Source organism: Suncus etruscus, chromosome X, assembly GCF_024139225.1.
Source record: "Suncus etruscus isolate mSunEtr1 chromosome X, mSunEtr1.pri.cur, whole genome shotgun sequence".
In the NCBI taxonomy this organism is placed as follows: Eukaryota; Metazoa; Chordata; class Mammalia; order Eulipotyphla; family Soricidae; genus Suncus; species Suncus etruscus.
In genome coordinates, this window is record NC_064868.1 from 104,463,406 (window position 1) to 104,486,878 (window position 23,473).

Sequence of the window (23,473 nt, forward strand, 5' to 3'; positions counted from 1 at the left end):
TACCTAATTCAATACCTATTAGCTAGTATCATGATGCATTTTTCTATTTAAGTACCCAAATTTCCATTTTATTTTATTTTATTTCATTTTAGTTTTGCTTTGGGGACCACAGCCTGTCTCAGTTTTGGGGCTACACACCTCAGGGGTTACTCCTGGCAGGCTCAGGAGACCATATGAGATGCAGGTGATGGAAGCTGGGTTGGCAGTGTGAAAGGCAAATGCCCTACCTGCTGTGTTATAGCTCTAGCCCCCCAATTTATATTTTAATAGATGTTATTTGCTGCTCACTCCCCTACTGCCCACTGGGGTTAACAACAGTAACTCTTTTGGGGGGAGTGTTGGGCAACCTGGCAGTGCACAGGAGTTATTCCTGGCTCTATGCTCAGAAATCGCTCCTGGCAGGCTTGGGGACCATATGGGATGCTGGGGATTAAACCCAGGTCCATCCTGGGTTGCCCTCTTGCAAGGCAAATGCCCTATAGCTGTGGTATCGCTCTGGCTCCCCAGTAACTCATTTTAGGGGAGACAAGGTTTGACTTTATTCAATATACGGAACTCTCTAAAGACAATTTTCTGGAGAGGATAGCAAATATGTTTTATTGGGGGCAGCTAAATGTTTTGGGGCTATACTGGGTGTGCTGAAGAGTCACTCCTGGTGGTACTTGGGGAACCATATGTTGTGCCAAGAACTAAATCAGGGTACAACCACACACAAGGTAAGTGCCTGTCCCCTTATAAATCTCCAGCTACACACCAATATTTTAGAGGCAAAAAATGCACAATTCTGGAAACTCCCTTTCAAGTATAGTAGGATCAGCTAGCCAGTTCACTTAAGTCTTAAAAAGCTACATTTGGAGGAAGGTTTTTTGTTTGTTTGTTTGTTTTGGGTCACACCCGGCAGTGCTCAGGGATTGTTCCTGGCTCTATGCTCAGAAATCGCTCCTGGCAGGCTCAGGGGACCATATGGAATGCCTGGATTCAAACCACCATCCTTCTGCATGCAAGGAAAATGCCCTACCTCCATGCTATCTCTCTGGCCCCTGGAGGAAGTTTTTAAAAGAAATTCTAATAAAAAAGAACAAAGTAGGGGTGCACATGTATTTGTGGAGACATGGTACCTGAGTATATGTGGCCACATCTCTCTTAAGTGGATTTTCTTACTTTCATGCTGGGTTGTGTATATCCTTTTAAGAAGCCTAAACTCTCTGGAGCATATTACTCATTACTCTCTTTCCCTCTTATCCTCTCCCTCCCCTTTCTCAGTACTTCTGAATTAAAAAAACTTTTATGCAGGATTGGGTATTTCCAATTATCTTTTCCTGAACTATGCCCATATTTTTTTTTTTTTTTTTTGGTTTTTGGGCCACACCCGGTAATGCTCAGGGGTTACTCCTGGCTATGTGCTCAGAAGTTGCTCCTGGCTTGGGGGACCATATGGGACACCGGGGGATCGAACCGCGGTCCGTCCAAGGCTAGCGCAGGCAAGGCAGGCACCTTACCTTTAGCGCCACTGCCCGGCCCGCCCATATTTTTAAGATTATAATTTATTATAAAACATGGCATGTGGGCCCGGAGAGATAGCACAGCGGCGTTTGCCTTACTAGCAGCCAATCCAGGATCAAAGGTGGTTGGTTCGAATTCCGGCATCCCATATGGTCCCCCGTGCCTGCCAGGAGCTATTTCTGAGCAGACAGCCAGGAGTAACCACTGAGTACTGCCGGGTGTGGCCCAAAAAACAAAAAATATATAGCATATGATGTGAAGCCTGGAAAAGCAGGACCATGGCATAGCCACTAGTGTGTGTGTGTGTGTGTGTGTGTGTGTGTGTGTGTGTGTGTGTGTGTGTGTGTGTTGGGGAAGGGGGATGCATTCTCCATTGATCAATGTAGAGATTTCCCCAACAAATATTTCAAATAATTGCTGTTAATCTTTGTAAAGTTTTTCTTTACAACTTTTTAATATCTTCTCATTACAGAGTCCTGTTAGAACTTTAATTCTCTGGTGGCCTAGTCAATTTGCAGAATTTGACTCTATCTACTTTACTACTAGACAACCTTTAAATAAAAAAGTATGTACTCATGGTTCAGGAAATCATAACTCAGCTAAAGACAAGGGGCAGATCCAAAATATAGAGCAGAAAGATCAACCACTGAATCTGCATTCATGGATCAAGAAATAATAATGAATCAGTTAAAGGCAAGGAACAGAGTCAAAACATGGAGCAGACAGGGATTACTCCTGGCTAAGCACTCAGAAATCGCCCCTGGCTTGGGGGGACCATATGGGACGCCGGGGGATCGAACCACAGTCCTTCCTTGGCTAGCGCTTGCTAGGCAGACACCTTACCTCTAGCACCACCTCACTGGCCCCTAATATCTTAAAATCTTACTAAATACTATGAGTTACTTCTAATGAACTTAACTATTTTTAGTATTTTAGAGTTTTATTATAATGCTGAAGATTTTTATGCAAGTAAACACTTAAATTTTCTTATTTCTTTTGAGTTTCTTATGGTATTTAGAAAATTTTCTTTTTCTTTGTTTTATTTTTCATCTAGTTTTTACATATACAGAATTTTTAAGTTATGTACTTTATTATGCACAATTTTACTTAATAACAGATTTATATGCTCCATATTTACCACTATTAATTTTGATTGTTAAAGCCAAACAATAATCTTTTATAATATTAAAAAAGATACCAAGCTGTTTTAAAAAAAAACATAGAGCAGAAACACCAACCATTGTATTTTAGGTTAGTTATTTCAATGGCTCCTTAATAAAAGTTACATAATGTTAAAGTAAAATTCAGAAAAGCTTACCGGGGTCTGGAGAATATAGTAGGTAAGGTTCTTACCCTGCTTGTGGTCAACCCAGGCTCAAACCTTGGCACCCCATATACACACCCCTCTAACTCCAGATCACCAGGAATGATCTCTTAATGCAGAGCCATGAATATGCCCTAAGCACTGCCAGGTGTGACCTAAAAATAAAACCAAAAAAATGAAAAGAAGGATACCAAAGTAGCTGGAGAGATATAGGGTACTTGCCTTGTATGCCACCAAACCTTTTTTCCCCTGGCATCCCATATAGTCCCCAAGCACAGGTAGGAGTAACTGCTGAGTGCAGAGCCAGGAATAATCACTAAGCATCGATGGATATGCCCTACCCCCCAAAAAATGAAAAAAGAAGGGTACCTGATGCTTAATTTGTGCAATTTAAAAGACTATAGATCATATACTTCCTATGCCTGAAGAATTGGTTTTGTTTTTGAGGACCACATACAGTAATGCTGGATCAATTCCTTTCACCCCCATTTGACAGTAAAATCCTATTTTCTCACATCTTAGAAGTCTTATTTTAAAATCTTGTATTATCTATGACTGGATCTAATTTTAAATAGTTCTTTCCCAAGCTCAACCAAAAATATCTTTCTCTAGTTTTTATCTATTTTTGGATGTAATATATAACCAATTTATTTTTTTTATCTTGGAGAGCTTTTCAAATATTTTATTTTTGGAAACCTCACAAAGTGAAGTTCAGGGGCTACTCCTGGCTCTATGCTCTGGAGACACTAATAGCAATGTCTAAGGATCACACAGTGCTCAAGATCAAATCTAAAAAAAAAAAAAAAAAAGATCAAATCTAGGCATCTGTATACAAAGAACATACTCAGCCACATGAGCTCTAGCCCTTCTTTCAAAGAGTTTTAAGACAGCTATTGTATTCTCCTATATCTTAATGTTCTCAGGTTAGATATCTACAATTATTTCTATAACTATTTGTATTATATTTCAACACTATAGTTGAAATTGCAGTTCTTATTTTATGGAGGCCATATTGCACTGCTGAATAATGTCAGCTAAAACTGCCCAATCTCTTACAGAGGATGTATACATGTCATCCTTGGTGTAAGGATGTATACATGTGATTCTTAGTGTACTGTACTGTTGTGCCATTTATTTACAATCTTATTTACCTTATATATATATAATCTAAGACACCAAATATAGCTAGGATGGGGCTTGAAGTTTATGAAAATGACCCTGTTATTTCATAGAAAATAACTCTATCTATTTCCTCTTATATTTTTTGGTTTAGGGGCCATATTTGGCAGTGCTCATTGCTTATTCTTGGCTATGCGCTGAAATATCCTATCTAGTAGGACTCTGGGTACCAAACAGGGGATTAGGGATCAAACATGAGTCAGATGTATCCAAGGCAAGAGCCCTATCCTCTGTACTATCTCTCAAGCCACATTTCTACTCTTTTTTTTTTTTTTTTTTTGGTTTTTGGGCCACACCCGGTGACGCTCAGGGGTTACTCCTGGCTATGCGCTCAGAAGTCTCTCCTGGCTTGGGGGACCATATGGGACACCGGGGATCGAACCACGGTCCGTCCTAGGCTAGCGCAGGCAAGGCAGTCACCTTACCTCTAGTGCCACCGCCCGGCCCCTACATTTCTACTCTTAATGATGTAAGATTCTTTAAGGCAAGGAACTATGTCTCATAGCACCCTCTTATAATCCCTAAAATAGTTTGCACATAATTGGGTACACATGGGGCCGGGCGGTGGCGCTGGAGGTAAGGTGCCTGCCTTGCCTGCGCTAGCCTAGGACGGACCGCGGTTCGATCCCCCGGTGTCCCATATGGTCCCCCAAGAAGCCAGGAGCAACTTCTGACGCATAGCCAGGAGTAACCCCTGAGCGTCACAGGGTGTGGCCCAAAAACCAAAAAAAAAAAAAAAAAGAATTGGGTACACATAAATCAAATACTTATGATTTCAGTGTGATAGCCTTCATCTATATATACTTTCTGGATATAAAAGATTATGAAAGAAACCAGAATGATGACTGGTTGGACTGAACACTGTACATTTATTATACTTTATTCATTTTATATCCCTATTCTTTGTAAAAAGAATCATGTAAACAAACAGAAGTACCCTACAATAAATGATTTTGATCTGTGGGGGATAACTCCATATAAGACTAAAAGGTTTTTTCTGGGGCCGGGCGGTGGCGCAAGAGGTAAGGTGCCTGCCTTGCCTGCGCTGGCCTTGGACGGACCGCGGTTCGATCCCCCGGCGTCCCATATGGTCCCCCAAGCCAGGAGCAACTTCTGAGCGCATAGCCAGGAGTAACCCCTGAGCGTTACCGGGTGTGGCCCAAAAACCAAAAAAAAAAAAAAAAAAAAAAAAAAAAAAAAAAAAAAAAAAAAAAAAAAAGGTTTTTTCTGAGTTACTATTATAGTATCTTAAGCATTTTTATTGTATATAAAGTCACTAAAATTATCTTCAAAATGAAGACACTGGGATGGAGAAATAATACAGTGAGTAAGGTGTTTGTTTTGCATGTGGCTCACCTGGATTTGATTCCCAGCATCCCACCTGGTTCCCTGATCCCACTAGGAATAATTCCTGGGTGCAGCAGATCCAGCCCTAAGCACCACTGTTGTGACCCAAAAACAAAAAAAGTGAAGACAATTTTTCGAAAAAATAAGGAAAATTTGTAGCCTAAGGACCAATAATAAGACTATTCCAAAATACAATTAAGCCCTATGCTACTCCAAGTATCTACTCAAAAATCTGGGCATTTTTCTTCCTTTCTCCTCTAGCTAAGCATAGGCAATTTCAGTTTCTAAAGGTAATAATAAAAAGTCAAACGAAGACTTCTTCAAGGTACACTAAATGCCCAAATCAAATTATGAATATAAAGATGTTAAAATCACAGGGCTAGAAAGATCTTACAGTGGGTAAGGTGATTTTCTTGCATGCATCTGACCCAGGTTTGATTCTTCATACCCATGAGTAATCCCTGAACACAAAGGCAGGAGTAAACCCTGAGTACAGTACATGTGTCCCAAATAACAAACACATACATACAAACGCAGACACAAAGATCCTATGTTCTAATACTAGACGGCTATTATGATGACATTTGTCATTCAACTTATCCTTTCCAGGTAATCAAGGAGATAGGGTTGGGGAAAAGGTATATGAAATATAGTACTTGCCTTTCAAGAGCTTATAATCTGGTAGAAGAAATCAAAATAGTACATTAGAGAAATAATGAAGAGCTAAATAATACAGTGCAAACTAAGAGCCAAAGTACAGAAAAACAAAGATAATCAGCATGAGTTTGGATGATTTGAAAATTGATATATGAGAACAGGATGAACAGAGACAAAATGGGGGAAATCACAGCATGTGGAGGCAGGTATCAGTATGGTTTATTCTGAAGAAAGTACAACCTAACAGAAATTTCCATTATTTTATGAAAAAAAAATCAGACCAAAGGAAAGGTAAGATATAGATTAGGTTGAAACACTTGCAATCAAAGTGTATTCCGGGGGAGGGTAAAAGGATACTGAATGCTACAAGTTTTTAAGCAGGTAAATGTAAGGAGACTCACCACATGTTAGCTAGCCTAACAGGCCTGCAGCAAGCTTTGGATTACAAACTGGCACAGGGCAGGGCATGACCTTAGGGTAGTGTAAGTGAAAAGATAGAACATTTCTGTTGGCAGTGAGGTTGCAATCTTTTGCAACGGAGTTACAAAGGAACTTGATTATGTAGGGATGCAAAATGAGGACAAGAGTTCAGGAATATTCTTAAGCATCCCTAGCCTGGGGGGGGGGAAATAAGGAAAAAATACTAGGAAATTTGAAAATGTTCCTGCGGTTACCTGGTCTGAGAAAATTAATTTAGATTGACAGTAGCTGTCATCCCAATTAGCAGATCTCGGTTTGAATTGAATAGATGCCTCCAATGCCTTGACCTCAAGGAGTGGGGGGGGACAGTGGGGGGAGAAGGAACAGAGGGGAGCATCTCAGAAAAGCATCCCTCACACTAACACAATGGACGTGTTTGCTTACTCCGCTTACAATCACGGCTGCCGTAGCCAACTTCACCCTTAGAAAAATTAGGATTATTCCGGGAAAGATACCCATTCACCCTCCGGGTAGCCGGATCTTGCCAGGTCCTCGGGCTGTCAGAGCGAGTTCGTGGAGAGAAGGGAGGCGCCTGAAGGAGGCGGCCTCCCAAGGGGGTCGAGAAGCAGGGTTCACTCGTAGAAGTAAAACCACCGACGCCCGAAGAGTGAAAGACAGGGAAGGGGCTCAGCTGGGGGGAGAGAGAGACCAAAGGACCGTTAAAGCCCCTCGGAGGCCGACAACCAAGCCAGCCGGCCCCGCGCTGCCTGGCGCGGCCCAACCCCGCTCCCCAGCCTGCAAGTCCGGGAGCTCCCCCTCACCTGCTCGGGCTCGCCGGATGACAGGGAGGCTGAGGCTCCCACGATCGAAAGCGCCACTGCAACAGCAACCCGGAAGTACTCCGGCGAGCGGAAGTAATCAACGAGTCGCCTTGGCAACCGTGGCGCAGCCGCGCTCGCCCCGCCCCCCGGAAGTCTGAAAAAAGATGGCGCGAAATCGGAGGAAGGATGACTAGGGGCTTAGAGGGAGTGGGGGGTGGCGGCGGAAGGGCGGCTTAGGAGCGTAGACCCCCTAGAGCGTGTCGCCGGCCTCTCTCTGGAACCTCAGTGATAAGGAGGCGGGGTTGGGAGTGAGAACTGGGCAGCTTGGACCAATACAATCTGCTAGCCCAGCGGGGGACATGCTTGTGGCCTACTAACGGCTTTCCTTCCCACCCACCTCCCGACTTCCGGCGCGCGGAAGGGGTAGGGCGCCTGCGCACAGAGGACAAAAAAGGAGGGAAAGTAGAGGGGTGGGGCAAGGGGCTCCAAAATAAAGTGAGGTCATGGGAAAATGAAGGGTGTGCTGGGAAAGAAAGGAAAGATCTAGGATTGGGAGTTATCAATAGAGCGGGGAGAGATATATGGAATATGGGACCCCCCCCAGAGGAAAAGAAAAGGAACATGAATGAAACTAATACATTTCAGCCACTTCTGGGCACTGGGAATGAGGAATTGAAGAATCAGGCCTGGGCCCTGTCCACTTAGACACACGCAAGGCTGACGAAGAATACACTGGACACAGAAAGTGGAATCGTACAAAGAGAAAGAGAAGATGAAGAATGGAAAGGCTAAGGGAAGGGTTCCAGTTTTCACCTGGTATTCTGCCTGAACGTGGCGAGAAAGTATGGCCTAGGCGAGGGATGCAATAACTGCAAAGCGCCCTGGGTGATCGCTTCTGCTAGCCAATAAGCGACATCAGAAGTTTGAGGGCTCTTGCGTAAAGTTCTCATGATTATGCGAGAGTTCATACTAATGAAGATATGACGTGTCAAAGTAAAAATTAGTCAGGCAATTGAAAGCACATCATAGTTCCAAGTGATTACTTGTTTAGGACATAAAATGTCTGGAGGTATCTTTGTTCCTAAAGTCCTGTATTTTAGTTCACATCTTGTTTGCCTGATCCCAGTTTAAAAAATAGTTAGCAGCATTCAAAATATTAGCTTCAGGGTCTAGAGCAGTGGCGCAAGCAGTAAGGTGTCTGCCTTGTACTCGCTAGCCTAAACGGACCGCAGTTTGATCCCTCTGCATCCCATACGGTCCCCCCAAATCAGGAGTGATTTCTGAGAGCATAGCCAGGAGTAACCCCTGAGCGTCACTGGGTGTGCTCCCTCCCCCACAAAAAAAAATAAATCTTCAATTTGGACAGTTGTCGAGTCTCTTAGAGAATACATATAAGTAAGTATACACCACAAATCAGCCCATTACACTACTGGATAACTGTTAGAAAGTTCTTATTTATGTTGAATCAAAATGTAGCTATCACTATCCAATCTCTCAAGAAAAATGTGTGGCCTTAACAAAAAGGTTGGACAGACACTACAGTAAGATTCTTGCCTTGTACCAGCCAATCTGGATTCAATCCAGGGCTTTGTGGTCCCTCGCTCCTCCCCCCCCCAAAAAAAAAGAAGGATGAAAAAAGCATAGTATTCCAAACTAAAAAACACTTCTGGGGGGAATAGGTTTTTGGAACAGACCTGGTAGGTACTGGGGATTGTCTCTGATTCTTTTTTTTTTTTTTTTTTTGGTTTTTGGGCCACACCCAGTGACGCTCAGGGGTTACTCCTGGCTATGCACTCAGAAGTCGCTCCTGGCTAGGGGGACCATATGGGATACCAGGGGATCGAACCATGGTCCATCCAAGGCTAGCGCAGGCAAGGCAGGCACCTTACCTGTAGCGCCACCGCCTGGCCCGGTCTCTAATTCTTTACTCAGGCAACACTCCTGATGGTTCTCAGAAGACCGTGGGTTAAGGTAAATCAAACAAAGGGAAGGTAAACCCTTTAATCACTGTACTATCTCTCAGGCCTAAGCCAAAAGACTTTACTTTTTTATTTTAACTGTTTTATTTAAACATAGTTTATCATAATGCATTTGTTTTAGCCATTCCATGTTCCAATATCAAGCCTGTTGTGTATGTAAATATTTTGGGGGATTATTATGTTACTGACCCTACCGATTGTGCCCTACCCTAGGGTGTGACCTGGCATTCTGCCCCCACCCTAGGGTGGTACCTGATTCTGCTTCCACCATTGGGTGGTATCTGATCCCACCATTGGGTGGTACCTGATTCCGGGAGATAAAAACAAGGGTCTGTGGAAGGCAAGGGGCTTTTTGGCTAAAACTGATGCTGAGGCTTTGGACTTCAGTCTTGTCCACCGAATAAAGCTAATATTTCCACAAGCCTGACTCTCTGCGAGCTGTTTACCCGCCGCTTCACCTCAGAACCGCCGGCTGAACAGGGTGGCAGATGTGAGCTGGAGGGGAAAGACCTCATCCTCCATCCCTCCATCAGTCAACCTCTTCAGGGGCTGACTTGCAACACAAGCCCACCACCAGCAGTGTAAAATTCACTTCACGATGGTCCCTGGATTCTCACCCACCCCTTGGCAAGCATGAAATAATTTACTTTATATTGCTTGTTTACAACCAAGTGGTAATGGGATTACTGAAAAATGATAGTAAAAAAACATGTGAACATTATATCTTGAAATGGAGCCATTAATTGAAGGTTTACTAAGTTGTTTGTTCCTAGTTGATCATTCTGTTATTGGCTTTGTTTTTATTTTGTTTTGGGTTTTTTTTCTGTTTTTGTTTTTTGGGCCACACCTGTGATGCTCAGGGATTACTCCTGGCTCTGTACTCAGAAATCACTCCTGGCAGGCTCAGGGGACCATATGGGATGCCAGGATTCGAACCAGGGTCCATCGTGAGTTGGCCATGTGCAAGGCAAACACCCTACCACTGTGCTATCACTCCAGCTTCTATTTCAATTCTTTGAGTACACTCAAAGTACATTTCAATTCGTATTATCTACATTTCATCTCTTCAAAAGGCACATGTGTATTGGCCACTTATGGTGAACAGCTGAAGTTTAACTCTGTGCTCCTTCTGGGGATTATCACATATTTTCTCTAGTATGCACTCCAGTCCCAAAGAATCTTCTGTCTCCCAGATACTCAAAGGTTCACTTAGCAGCAACTTGAACTATTAAACCTTCAGAATCTCAAACTTGACATAGGACCTACTTAGATCAGAACCTGCATTTTAACAATATTCACATAAAAATTAAGGAATCTTTGCTGGCTCCTAGTAAACACTTCCAGGAGCAAGAAACCCAAAACCTGCAAATAAACAATTACTTTTTTTTTGGTTTTTGGGTCACACCCAGCAACGCTCAGGGGTTACTCCTGACTCTATGCTCAGAAATCACTCCTGGCAGGCCCAGGGGACCATATGGGATGCCGGGATTCAAACCACCAACCTCCATGCAAGTCAAACACCTTACCTCCATCTTATCTCTCCAGCCCCAACAATCACATTTTTTAAACAATCACATTTTTTTAGTGATTAGAAAACAGATGGGGGGCTTGAAGAGATAGCACAGCGGCATTTGCCTTGCAAGCAGCCAATCCAGGACCAAAGGTGGTTGATTCGAATCCCGGTGTCTCATATGGTCCCCCGTGCCTGCCAGGAGCTATTTCTGAGCAGACAGCCAGGAGTAACCCCTGAGCAACGCCGGGTGTGGCCCAAAAACCAAAAAAGAAAAAAAAAAGAAAACAGATGGGAATATATTAAGCTGAGAAGCTTCTGCACCTCAAAGGAAATAGCGCCCAGGATACAAGAGCCACCCACTGAGTGGGAGAAACTATTCACCCAATACCCATCAGATAAGGGACTAATCTCCAAAATATACAAGGCAATGACAGAACTTTACAAGAAAAAAAAATCTAGTCCTATAAAAAAAAATAGGGAGAAGAAATGGACAGACACTTTGACAAAGAAGAAAAACAAATGGCCAAAAGACACATGAGAAAATGCTCCACATCACTAATCATCAGGGAGATGCAAATCAAAACAACTATGAGATACCACCTTACACCACAGAGATTAGCACACATCACAGAGAAAGAGAACAAGCAGTAAAAATAAATAAATAAAAAATAAGAAACAAGAGAACAAGCAGTGTTGGCGGAGACGTGGAGAGAAAGGAACTCTTATCCACTGCAGGTGGGAATGCCGTCTAGTTCCACCTTTATGGAAAGCAATATGGAGATTCCTCCAAAAACTGGAAATCGAGCTCCCATATGATCCAGCTATACCACTCCTAGGAATATACCCTAGGAACCCAAAAATACAATACAAAAATCCCTTCCTTACACCTATATTCATTGCAGCACTATTTACCATAGCAAGACTCTGGAAGCAACCAAGATACCCTTCAACAGATGAATGGCTAAAGAAACTATGGTAGTACATATACACAATGGAATATTATGCAGCTGTCAGGAGAGATGAAGTCATGAAATTTTCCTATACATGGATGTACATGGAATCTATTATGCTGAGTGAAATAAATCAGAGACAGAAAGATGCAGAATGGTCTCACTCATCTATGGGTTTTAAGAAAAATAAAAGACATTCTTGCAATAATAATTTTCAGACACAAATGAGAGGAGGGCTGGAAGTTACAGCTCACCTCATGAAGCTCACCACAAACAGGGATGATTTTAGTTAGAGAAATAACTACATTGTGAACTATCCTAACAATGAGAATGCATAAGGGAACTAGAAAGCCTGTTTAGAGTACAGGCGGGGGTTGAGTGGGGAGAAGGGAGATTTGGGACATTGGTGAAGGGAATGTTGCACTGGTGATGGGTGGTGTTCTTTACATGACTGAAACCCAAACACAATCATGTATGTAATCAAGGTGTTTAAATAAAATATATAAGAAAAAATAAACCCATGCTCTTACCAATAATAAAAATAAAAGAAAAAAGAAAACATTCATCCTTCCTTTAGTGAAGAGTCACTATGATTCCCACTGTTGCATTAAGAAGTACACATGGGACTGGAGATAGCATGGAGGTAAAGTGTTTGCCTTGCATGCAGAAGGATGGTAGTTCGAATCCCGGCATCCCATATGGTCCCCCGAGCCTGCCAGGAGCCATTTCTGAGCGTAGAGCCAGGAGGAACCCCTGAGCGCTGCCCTGTGTGACCGGAAAAAAAAAACACACAAAAAAAAGAATTACACATGAGGCACCAGAGAGATAGCACAGTGGTAGGGCGTTCACCTTGCAAGTGGCCAACCTAGGACCAACAGTGGTTCAAATCCCGGCATCCTATATGGTCCCCCGTGCCTGCCAGGAGCGATTTCTGAGCATAGAGTCAGGAGTAACCCCTGAGCGTTGCTGGGTGTGACCCAAAAAACAAAACAAAAAAATCATTCCTGGCAGGCTCGGGAGACCATATGGGATGTCGGGATTCAAAGCACCGACCTTCAGCATGCAAGGCAAATGCGTAACCTCCATGCTATCTCTCCGGCCCCAATTTGTAACTTTTTATGGGAATAAAAGTACAAATAGAAATTGAGGCTTATGAAGCATACAATCAGTTCTAGATACTAGGTTAAATACTTTACAAAACTTTCTTTATGTTATTATCACATTCTTCTTTTTTGTTTGTTTGTTTTTTTTTTGGGGACCCAACCCAGTGGTATCAGAGCTTACTACTGGTTCTGCACACAGGGGCTCAATGGAACATATGGAAGGATTGAATCCGGCTTGATCTTATGCAAGACAAAAACCCTAGCTTCTGTATTATAGCACTTTGATTCATTTTCACACTCTTCTTATGAGATAAAGTAAACCTTTCTTCTGGAATGTTTATTAAAAATTAGGAATTTTAAAAGTTAACAAAACAAAAAAATACATAAAAGAATAAATGTTGAAAACTGAAGCAAGTTCTTAAATCTATAGAAAACAAACTTACAGACAGCACTACTATTAGAGTAAAAATCCAATTTAAATTTACACTTTAAATTGTGTTTATTCATATCTTTTTTAGATCAGCGTTTTAAATAACAGCCCCCATTTTTTTTTTTTTTGGTTTTTGGGTCACACCCGGCAGTGCTCAGGAGTTACTCCTGGCTGTCTGCTCAGAGATAGCTCCTGGCAGGCACGGGGACCATATGGGACACCGGGATTCGAATCAACCACCTTTGGTCCTGGATCGGCTGCTTGCAAGGCAAACGCCGCTGTGCTATCTCTCTGGGCCCATAGCCCCCAAATTTAAGACAAATACCTTGAGAGTCAGATAGTATAATGGTTAAGGCACTTGCCTTGAATGCAACTGACCTGCATGCACCAGTATCCACAGCACCCCATATGGTTCCCTGGGCACCACTAGGAATGGTGCCTAGGCAAAGAGGCAGGAGTAAGCCCTGAGCATCACTGGCTATGGCACACTCCCTAACACCTCCCAAAAAGGCAAATACATTAAATCAGGGGTCTCAAACTCGCGGCCTGCGGGCCGCAAATGGCCCTCCATACAACATTTTGTGGCCCTGCCCTAGAGGAATCTTTTTTGTTTTGTTTTGTTTTGTTTTAGTTGTTTGGGTCACACCCCCCAATGTTCAAGGCTTACTACTGACTTTGCACTCAAGGATCACCCCGAGTTTGCCTCCTGCAGCCCCCAGGTAAATTGAGTTTGAGACCCCTGCTAAATGATTCATTGAAAGTGCTGGTTTGGTTCTTTCTGGGAATAAAATATTCCTATGAAGCTTTTAAGATTTAGTTTAAAAAATATTTAGTTTAAGGTATAAATTTGGGATATGATGTTAACTTTGGAACAAAGTGAATCTCCTTATCTCAATACAACTGCACATCAACTCAAAACCACAGTTAATGAAACTACCACATACAATAAGGATTCATGATGACACAGTTCTATGCTCAGGTGTGGGGCCTGCTTCCTGCTAATAGTTAATAATGAAATTTAAGGAGTGATGAACATAACTCAATGGGCTGGAACACATCCCTCGTACACAGCAGGAACCTAAAATTTGAACTCAAGTTAAATAAGGGCCTTAGGCTCAGAGTGATAGCACAACCTGTAGGAAAATTTGCCTTGTAAGCAGTCAACCCAGGTTTAATCCCTGGCATCCCATATGATCCCCCTAATCTGCCAGGATGATTTCTGAGTGCAGAATCAGGAGTAACCCCTGAGTGTCTCCAGGTGTGACCCAACACCAAAAATCAAATCAAAACAAAACAAACAAAAAAAATCAGAAAATCAGACCCTGAGCACCTTAAAAACTACATCCCCAGCACTGAGTAGGGAGCAGGTCCACTCCACCCTGCTAATCTCCAGCACCACTGGCAGAGACCCAAGGAAAAGAAAAACAATAAAATCCAGCCCTTGGGCCCGGAGAGATAGCACAGCAGCGTTTGCCTTGCAAGCAGCCAATCCAGGACCAAAGGTGGTTGGTTCGAATCCCGGTGTCCCATATGGTCCCCCGTGCCTGCTAGGAGCTATTTCTGAGCAGACAGCCAGGAGTAACCCCTGAGCACCGCCGGGTGTGGCCCAAAAACCAAAAACAAACAAACAAAAAAAAATCCAGCCCTTTATAAAGAACAGAGAGCCTTTTTGTTATAGCTCATATTTTAAAATCATTAAATTATCCCAGGTCCAAAAATAATTCTAAAACAGACTTTAAAGTGCTTGGTTTTTCAGGTACATAAAACTATATTAATCTGATCTTCAGAAAACTGTAAAGTATGTAAATGAAAAATACATTTGGTTAAATATAAAACCCAAAATCACTAAACATTAGGGACTAAGGGTAACTCATGCTCACCCTCTTTTCCCTTTAATTTTAATTTGAAAGACATCTCTGGCATTGGAGTTTTAAATCTGCAAGTCTAGACATTACATCAAAGTTCAGATGTCCAATTCAGGGAAGCTGGAATAAAGCCCCCAAACCACTGCCCAAAGCAGATGGGAGCTCATGCTGCCTAATCTCCACATCGATTTATTATTATTATTATTATTATTATTATTATTATTATTATTATTTTTGCTTTTCTCTTCCTTTCTTGTTATATAAACCTCGCCAAAATTCCAAGGTACAATGGAAAATTCTGCACCACAGTGAACTTGAGCTGGTGGTCTCTCAGCACAGTTGATCTCTAGATCGGCCCTGTGTCCTCTAAAGCGGCAGCTGCTGAGACTGACTGGCCATATACAGCAGTTCCTAAGGCTGAAGGAAGGAAAGGATTCAGAGAGAGACCACTGAGTTCAACTGAGGGGGTTGGGGAGATGGGGGAAAGGTCTTGGAAAGAGAAGACACCCAACTGACTTCCGTGTTCTTTCTCTCTCTGTCTCTCTTCCCCCCCCTCTCTATCTCTCCCCCCCCCCCGTCTCTCTCTTCTGTCTGTCTCTCTCTCCTAAAGAGAAACACCCAACTGACTTCAGTGCTCTCTCTGTCTCTTTCTATCTCTGTCTCTCTCCTAAAGCCTAGTGGACACACACACTCTCTCTCTCTCTCTCTCTCTCTCTCTCCTCCCTCTTTCCTCTCTCTCTCTCTCTCTCCTCCCTCTCTCTCTCTCTCTCTCTCTCTCTCTCTCTCTCTCTCTCTCTCTCTCTCTCTCTCTCTCTCTCTCTCTCTCTCTCTCTCTCTCTCTCTCTCTCTCTCTCTCCTAAAGCCAAGTAGTCAAGAGATGGGAAAACCCAAGGTGAGGGGGTCAGATAGGGGTCCCCGCTGGCTGGGTCGCATGGCCTCGAGCAGAGACATGAAAGAATCGAACTGCAAGAGGCCTTTGGGGGGGGATGGCACGCCACAGCCTAATCTGAGCCGCCTCTGGACGATTCCCAGCAGATCCAATGCGCTTTGTTTAAGAGAAAATAAAAACACCGACAGGGTCCTCCTTCCTCTGGGGCTCAGCCTCCTCCCCGTTTTGCTGCCCAGCTCTTGGGGACCTGCTGCTCTGCCTCGTGTACCAGCTCTCAGCGCCTGCAAGAGTGCGTGCTTGCAAGAAGCAAGAATGGGGTGCGCAATTTGAGCTCTAGACATAGGCCTGGCACACAAACACCCACTAAGATCCACCATGTACAGGAGACTCCGGGTTCATCGCCCTACGGAGGAGAGCTGGATGGACCTCGGAGCAGGCCAGCCTGCCCCTTATTGCAGCTGCTTGCTGGCTACATCCAACCTCCCGCATGAGGGTTCCCCTGGACTGGGTGAACCCCGCCTCCCATTCGCCCATCAATGCTGCCCCTCTAGGAATCTCAGATCTAAGCCAGAGAGGGAAGGCTCTCAGGCCTGGTATCTATCTCCTCCCTCGGAGCGGGGGGGAGGCAAATCTGCCCATTCCCAAGGCTGATGGTTTCAAGGAGACATTTTATTCAATAGGGAGTAGGTGGGGGAGCATTTCAGCTCGCCAGCCGGACTTCCCCTCTAGCGCCCTCTAGTCCTCGAGAAGGCCCCAGTTAACCCCCGAGTGCCCGTCTCCTTGGAGCCACCTGCGCAGCAGAGCCCCGCCGAGCCGGCGCTGCAGAGTGGGCTGCAAAGCGGAGAGGCGCCTGCGCGGCGATGGGACAAAGCCATCGATTTGTGGGGGTGGGCACCAGAGAGGAATGCAGGCCCCCTAGCGAACGTGCAGCGAGCACCGAGGCGCCTCCTCCCTCCCGCCCTCTTCCTCCCTCCCACACCGGATGAGGCTCCTGGAGACACAGCTGCAGCCGCATCTGGATCCGTTGCCCTGGCTACCGATGGCTGATTATCCTGAGCCAACCACAGTGGACCCTAGCGCCTCGGTCCGGGGGTGGCCGGGCAGTGCTGGGCGCTGAAGATGCTCGCCTGGGGGAAGGGAGGCCCAGCGTTAAGAACTGTCTCATTTGCTGCTAAGCTCGATGCGCAATCAAGGGTAAAACCTCTCGCCCACTCCACAAAGCACCTACAGGCTTCAGATTTCCAAACACGACACTCCATCTTGCCGCCCCCCCCCCCCCACATCCAGGCCCCAGAATTGCACAGCAGGACAAACCTTTCGAAAAGGATCAGAACTCTCTTTTCATTTCATTGGGTTTGGGGTCACATTTCATTGGGTCACCCATTTCATTGGGTTTGGGTTTTTGGCTCAGAGTTGACACCTGATTCTGTGCTCAGGGGTCACTCCTGGGGAGGCTCAGAGGATAGTAGGTGGTGCTGGAGAGCCAGCCTTAGTGAGCACAAGCAAAGCAAGCACCTAAACCACTGAATTCTTATTTCAGTTAACAGGTGAGAGCCAGGCTGTGCTGCGTAGCCATTTTCTGGCACACAAATCCTGGTTTTCCCCCCTTACAAAGCCTCAAACGTCATAAAAAGAAGACAAGGACGAAACCTCCATTTTGCTCAACTCGGGCTTGATTAGAACTCCGTTATAAACAATCACTTTGAATTAGTGAAACAAGCAGTATAGGCGTAAAACCTAAGCAGAAAAGACACTGACTGGGGTTGGGGGCTGGAAAGACAATACAGCTCGTAAAGCGCTTGCTTCCATGCTGCCCACCTGGGTTGGATTGGCAATACCACAACATGGTCCCCAGAGCACTACCAGGAGTAAGCCCTGAGCACAGAGCCAGGAGTAAACCCTGAGTACAACCAGTTGTAGAAACCCCCCCCCCAAAAAAAAAAAAGACACGGTTAGAAAGAAGACACAGCCAGTGTAATAAGAAAGCTGCCAGATCTGACTGCATCGGGGCAAGGAGCCATTTTTACTCTGAAACTGTGAGGTTAAATTGATGGAAACATTATTGAAATTCTCCATTACATTGGAGTTGTCTAGCAGAGAAAGAAATTGGAGCTTGGGAGTGGACATTTCTATAATTTTATCTGTGGCTAAAGCAAGACCCCGCAGAAAGATCCAGTAGAAATAGCTCCAAAATCCACTCCCTATCTTGGTGACCAACTCCGTTCCTATTTTTCGAGAAGACCAGACCACACACAGCGGTGCTCAGGACTTACTCCTGGCTCTATCTCAGGTTCCCAAGAGACCATGGGTGATCTAACTAGGGTTAGCAAGCTCTTTAACCCTGGACTATCTCCCCAATTTCCAACTCCAATTTTTTTTAACCCCTGCACTATCTCTCCAGTTGCCAACTCCTGTTCTTTAGTGTCACGTTCTTAGGGACCATGGTCTCTTCTTGGAGCATATGATTCTAATCAGCAAAATAGTATATTTCAAATTTAGACTTTGGTTTTTGTTTTAGGGACACATTCAGCAGTGCTCAGGGATTACTTTTGGCTCTGCTCTCAGGGAATCACTCCTTGAGGAGAAAGAAGACAAGATGGGGTTCTGAAGATTGAACCTAGGTCAGTGAAGTGCAAGACAAGCACCTCATCTGCTCAGTCCCAGTTTAGCTTTTTTTTTTTTTTTTTTTTTTTTTTTTTGCCACACCCGGCAGTGCTCAGGGGTTACTCCTGGCTGTCTGCTCAGAAATAGCTCCTGACAGGCAAAGGGGACCATATGGGACGCTGGAATTCGAACCAACCACCTTAGGTCCTGGATCAGCTGCTTGCAAGGCAAACGCCCCGGTTTAGCTTTTCTTTTGTTTTCATAATTCAAATATAAATCAGCACCATCCTGTTCTTTGTCATTGGTTAACTATGGGCATAACCCGATTGGAGCCAATGAGACTGGAGAATTTCTTGGGGTGCAGTAGGCAAAATCTCCTTTCAGTATCTGTAGGAATTTCAGAACCATGACCCTCTTCTTCCTTGCTTAAAGATGCAAAAGGCTCATGATGCAATAGGCAGCCTGAAGAGCCAAATTAAGGGCCAGAGAGATAGTTTAGCAGGTAGGGTGCTTGCTCTGTATGCAGTTGACCTGAGTTCTAACCCTTCCTGGCCTGGCCTGCCTTAGGGTCTACCAAAAACGCCAGGAAAGTTCGCTGAGTACCGAGAAGGAACCCTTGAGCATCCATGGGTGTAGTCCCCAAACCAAACAAAAACAAAGCATAAAATAGCCAAGTTTAAATAAAGCTGATATCAAGGAAACTGTCAGAAGAAATCTAGTTTTGGTGACATGTTTTTTGGGGGAGGGAACTACACCAGGTTGTGCTTAGGGTTTACTCTGCATTACACTCAGGAATCAATCACTCTTGGAAGGCTCAGGGAATCATATGGAATGCTGGGGATAGAAGCTGGGTCGATCCCATGATTATTTACATTTAAAAAATTAAAATCGGGGCCGGGAAGGTGGCGCTGGAGATAAGGTGTCTGCCTTGTAAGCGCTACCAAGGAACGGACCGCGGTTCGATCCCCCGGCGTCCCATATGGTCCCCCCAAGCCAGGGGCGATTTCTGAGCACATAGCCAGGAGTAACCCCTGAGCGTCAAACGGGTGTGGCCCAAAAACAAAAACAAAAAATTAAAATCATGGGGTCAGAGTGAGAGCACAGCAGTAGGGCTTTGCCTTGCATGCAGCCAGCCCAGGACAGACCTGGGTTCAATTTCCGGCATTCCATATGTTCCCCTCACAAGCAATTTCTGAGTGTAAAGCCAAGAGTAACCCCTGAGTGCCACCGAGTGTGTTCCCAAAAAAAGCAAAAAAATAAAATAAAATCTACCTTTTGTGCCAAGGTTTCATTTAGCTTTAGGATTTCATAGTTCATCAACATTGTACAATGTACCCATAAATATTTCTTTTCAGGGTTAAACAATATTCCTTTTATGATAGCATTATATTTTGTTTATTCTTTAATGCAGTGATAGACATTTCAGTTGTTCCAACCTTTAATGAATTAATTTATTATTATTTTGGTTTTTGGGCCACATCCGGCTGCACTCGGGGATTACTCCTGGCTCTGCACTCAGAATTTGCTCCTGGCAGGCACGGGGGACTATATGGGATGCCGGGGATCAAACCCGGATAAGCTGCATGCAAGGCAAATGCCCTACCCACTGTGCTATCACTCCAGCCTCACCTACCTTTATTTTATTATGAGTAGTGTTGTTATGATCATTCATGTACAAATTTCATGTGAACATATCTTCTTTTCTCCTAGCTAGTATATTTTAATGCTGAATCAATGTTCCATTTTAATGCTATGTCATATGGCATCTTTAACTCTTTGTGAAATCACCAAACTGTTTCCACCAAGAATGTATGAAATATCCTATATCAATATACTCTTCCAAAGATTTTATTTTATTTTTACTATTTTTTGTTATTGAGTCACACCCTGTAGTGGTCAGCATTTACTCCAGGCTCTATAATCACTCCTGGCAGGTTCAGAGTACCATATGAATTGCCAGGTCAGTTGTATGCAAGGCAAGCACCCTACCCTATACTATTGCTTGTTGCTTCAGCCCCTCTTCCTAAGACTTTGTTATTCAGTAAAGCATTGTATTTATAATTTATGATTTATAGTAGTATAAGGGATCAAATTCAAGGCTTCACACATGTAAAGCATAAATTATTGGACCAAAGAAATAGTACTGGAGTAAGGCACTATGATGCAATGCCCACATATGAGCCCCAAGCACTACCAGGTGTGACCCCTGTGCACAGAGCCAGAAGTTAGTCCTGGGCACTGGGGGCACTAGGTGTGCCTCCCTCGAAGAAAAGGGAAAAGGTAGGACCACAGAGAGAGAGAAGAAAGAGAGAGAGAGAGAGAGAGAGAGAGAGAGAGAGAGAGAGAGAGAGAAAGGCTCTTGCCTTGCATGCTGTCAGACAGGGTTTAATTCCAGGCACTCTATATGGTCCTCCAAGTCTCACCAGAACTAATCACTAAGTGCAGAGCCATAAGTACTATTGGATGTGGCTCCAAAACCAACAGATTAATAGAAGATTCTTGGGGTCAGAGAAAATCGGTAGGGCTCTTGCAATGCGTGAAGTCAACCTCGGTTCAATCCCTGGCATCCTATATGGTCCTCTGAGCACACCAGGAGTGATTCCTGAGTGAAGAGCCAACAGTAACCCCTAAAAACTGTCAGGTATGGAAAAAGAAACAATATTCTGTACTTTTATGAAACTAGATAAAAAATAGTATTTCAGGGCCAGAGCAATAGTACAAGTAGGGTGCTTGCTTTGCAGTACAGCTGATCTGAGTTTGATTCCCAGCTCCACATATCGTTCCATGAATCCCATCAGCAGTTATCTCTGAACACAAGCAAGGAATAAGCCCTAAATACTGCTGGATGTGGTCCCCAAAACAAAGGCATAGTATTTCAAACTGTACAGTGACAAAAGTACACAGTTATAAATATGCACACACTTCACTCAGCATCTCCAGTAACTCTAGCTTTCTGTCTGGGTATGTTATGGCATGTTCAAGGTTTGCAGGGTTATTCCCATCTTTGCTGGTATTAGGGTATTAGTTTCTCCCTTTTCCCCTTTGGTTAGTCTCTCTCTCTCTCTCTCTCTCTCTCTCTCTCTCGCTCTCTCTCTCTCTCTCTCTCTCTCTCTCTCTCTCTCGGCCTTTTTAGTCTTGGCCTCTGACTTTGGGCAAGAAAGGTTGATAACCTTGCAGATCTTTCCATGATTCCTTCTTTGCCTAGACTTTATTTCTTTTAACAGACCCATCATCTTTTCTCTTGGGCATGGTGGCTGCAGTGACTAGACACAAGTAGGCAGTGGATGTGGGGATAGGGATGGAGCTAGATGCAGGCTTTGATCAGTCAAGGAGTCAGTCCTTAACTTTTGATACTTCCCACTGCTCCTTTTTGGTTAGGCGATCCCATCTAGTGAGGCATGGAGGCTACTCCCTGCCTAGCAATTGGATTACAACTAGTGATGATCTGGGGCCCATGCAGTTCAGTGCCTAGGATGAAACCTGGAACTTCTGCATGTTCTTTCAGTTATCTCCCAGGTCTGTAGAATAGTTTATTGAAAACCTTTAAAATTGGGCTCTTTGTCTTTTTTTTTTTTTTTTTTTTTTTTTTTTTGGTTTTTGGGCCACACCCTGTGACACTCAGGGGTTACTCCTGGCTATGAGCTCAGAAATCGGCCCTGGCTTGGGGAGACCATATGGGACGCCGGGGGATCGAACCGAGGTCCGTCCTATGCTAGCGCTTGTAAGGCAGACACCTTACCTCTAGCGCCACCTTCCCGGCCCCGCTCTTTGTCTTTTTATGATTGATCTTGAAGAGTAATTGATTTGATACATTTGAACACTGAATCCTATCAGAAATTTGATTTGCAAATTTTTAATTGATTAGGTAAATGCATTTATTAAATAAATGTTTTTCTCTCTCTCTCTCTCTTTTTTTTTTTTTTTTTTTGGTTTTTGGGCCACACTCGGCAGCACTCAGGAGTTACTCTGGGCTCTGAGCTCAGAAATCACTCCTGGCAGGCTCGGGGACAATATGGAATGCCAGGAATTGAACCTTGGTTCGTCCTGTGTTGGCCGCATGCAAGGCAAATACCCTACCGCTGTGCTATCTCTTCAGCCCTTGTAAATATTTTTTTATTACTTAGTAGGTTGCCTTTTGTTTGTTTTTTGAGCCACACCCAGTGGTATTCAGGGTTTACTCCTGACTCTGATCAAGAATCACTTCTGGCAGGGCTCAGAACACCATACTCAAACACAGGTGGGCCACATGCAAGGCAAAAGCCCTACCCACTGTACTCTCTCTCCAACCTCACAGAGGGGCCTTTTTACACAATTGATAGAGGCAGTAATTTTTTTTATTTTCTCATAGTCCAATTGGTCTCATTATTCTTTGAATCCTTGTGGTTTTGTTGTCAAACTAAGTATTCAGTGCCCAGATATTATAAAGTGCTTGTAAGAATGTAAAATATTGCAATGTGGAAAACACTCAACACCTCATAAAATTAAATATATGATCTAATAATTCCATTCCTAGGTATATACTAAAGAGAATTAAAAGCATGTCATTCACGGCTATGGCCGTGGGTGAGGCTCAGTCCCAGAGCTAGCTAGATCTCAGCTCACTACACTCTCCAGTGTAAGAAAGTTAAATCTGCAGCAGCTTTGCCCTGAGCACTGCCTTTGACCTCTGATCTCAACCCCCTCACTGTCCATAGGATGCCTGGAATTCCAGAATTTGTGATCAACCTATCACCTATCAGGCTCCCAGGCCATGGGGGAGGAGGTTCTTAGCTTTCCTCTTAAAAAAAACAAACAAACACTTCAGGTACCAGTGTAATAATACAGCAGGTAAGGCATTTGCCTTGCACACAGCCCAACCGGGTTCAATTCCTGACATCTTACATAGACCC

The 23,473-nt window shown here is 44.0% G+C and overlaps 1 protein-coding gene across 3 annotated transcripts in view; it reads right to left on the minus strand.

Moving 5' to 3' along the window:
- The window catches only part of SLC25A14 (solute carrier family 25 member 14), a 49,265-nt gene extending 41,927 nt beyond the window's left edge, over positions 1–7,338 (minus strand). Inside the window, exons 1-2 of one of the 3 annotated variants that reach the window (XM_049766689.1) lie at positions 7,252–7,338; positions 6,884–7,121 (exon numbers count right to left, since the gene is read on the minus strand). In XM_049766689.1, coding sequence (XP_049622646.1) covers positions 6,884–6,949 — 66 coding nt within the window. In that variant the 5' untranslated portion in view covers positions 6,950–7,121; positions 7,252–7,338. Of the gene's footprint in view, positions 1–6,874; positions 7,122–7,251 lie in introns of all 3 variants that reach the window. The other 2 variants (XM_049766688.1, XM_049766690.1) reach the window with 2 other exon arrangements.
- Positions 7,339–23,473: the final 16,135 nt, after the last annotated feature.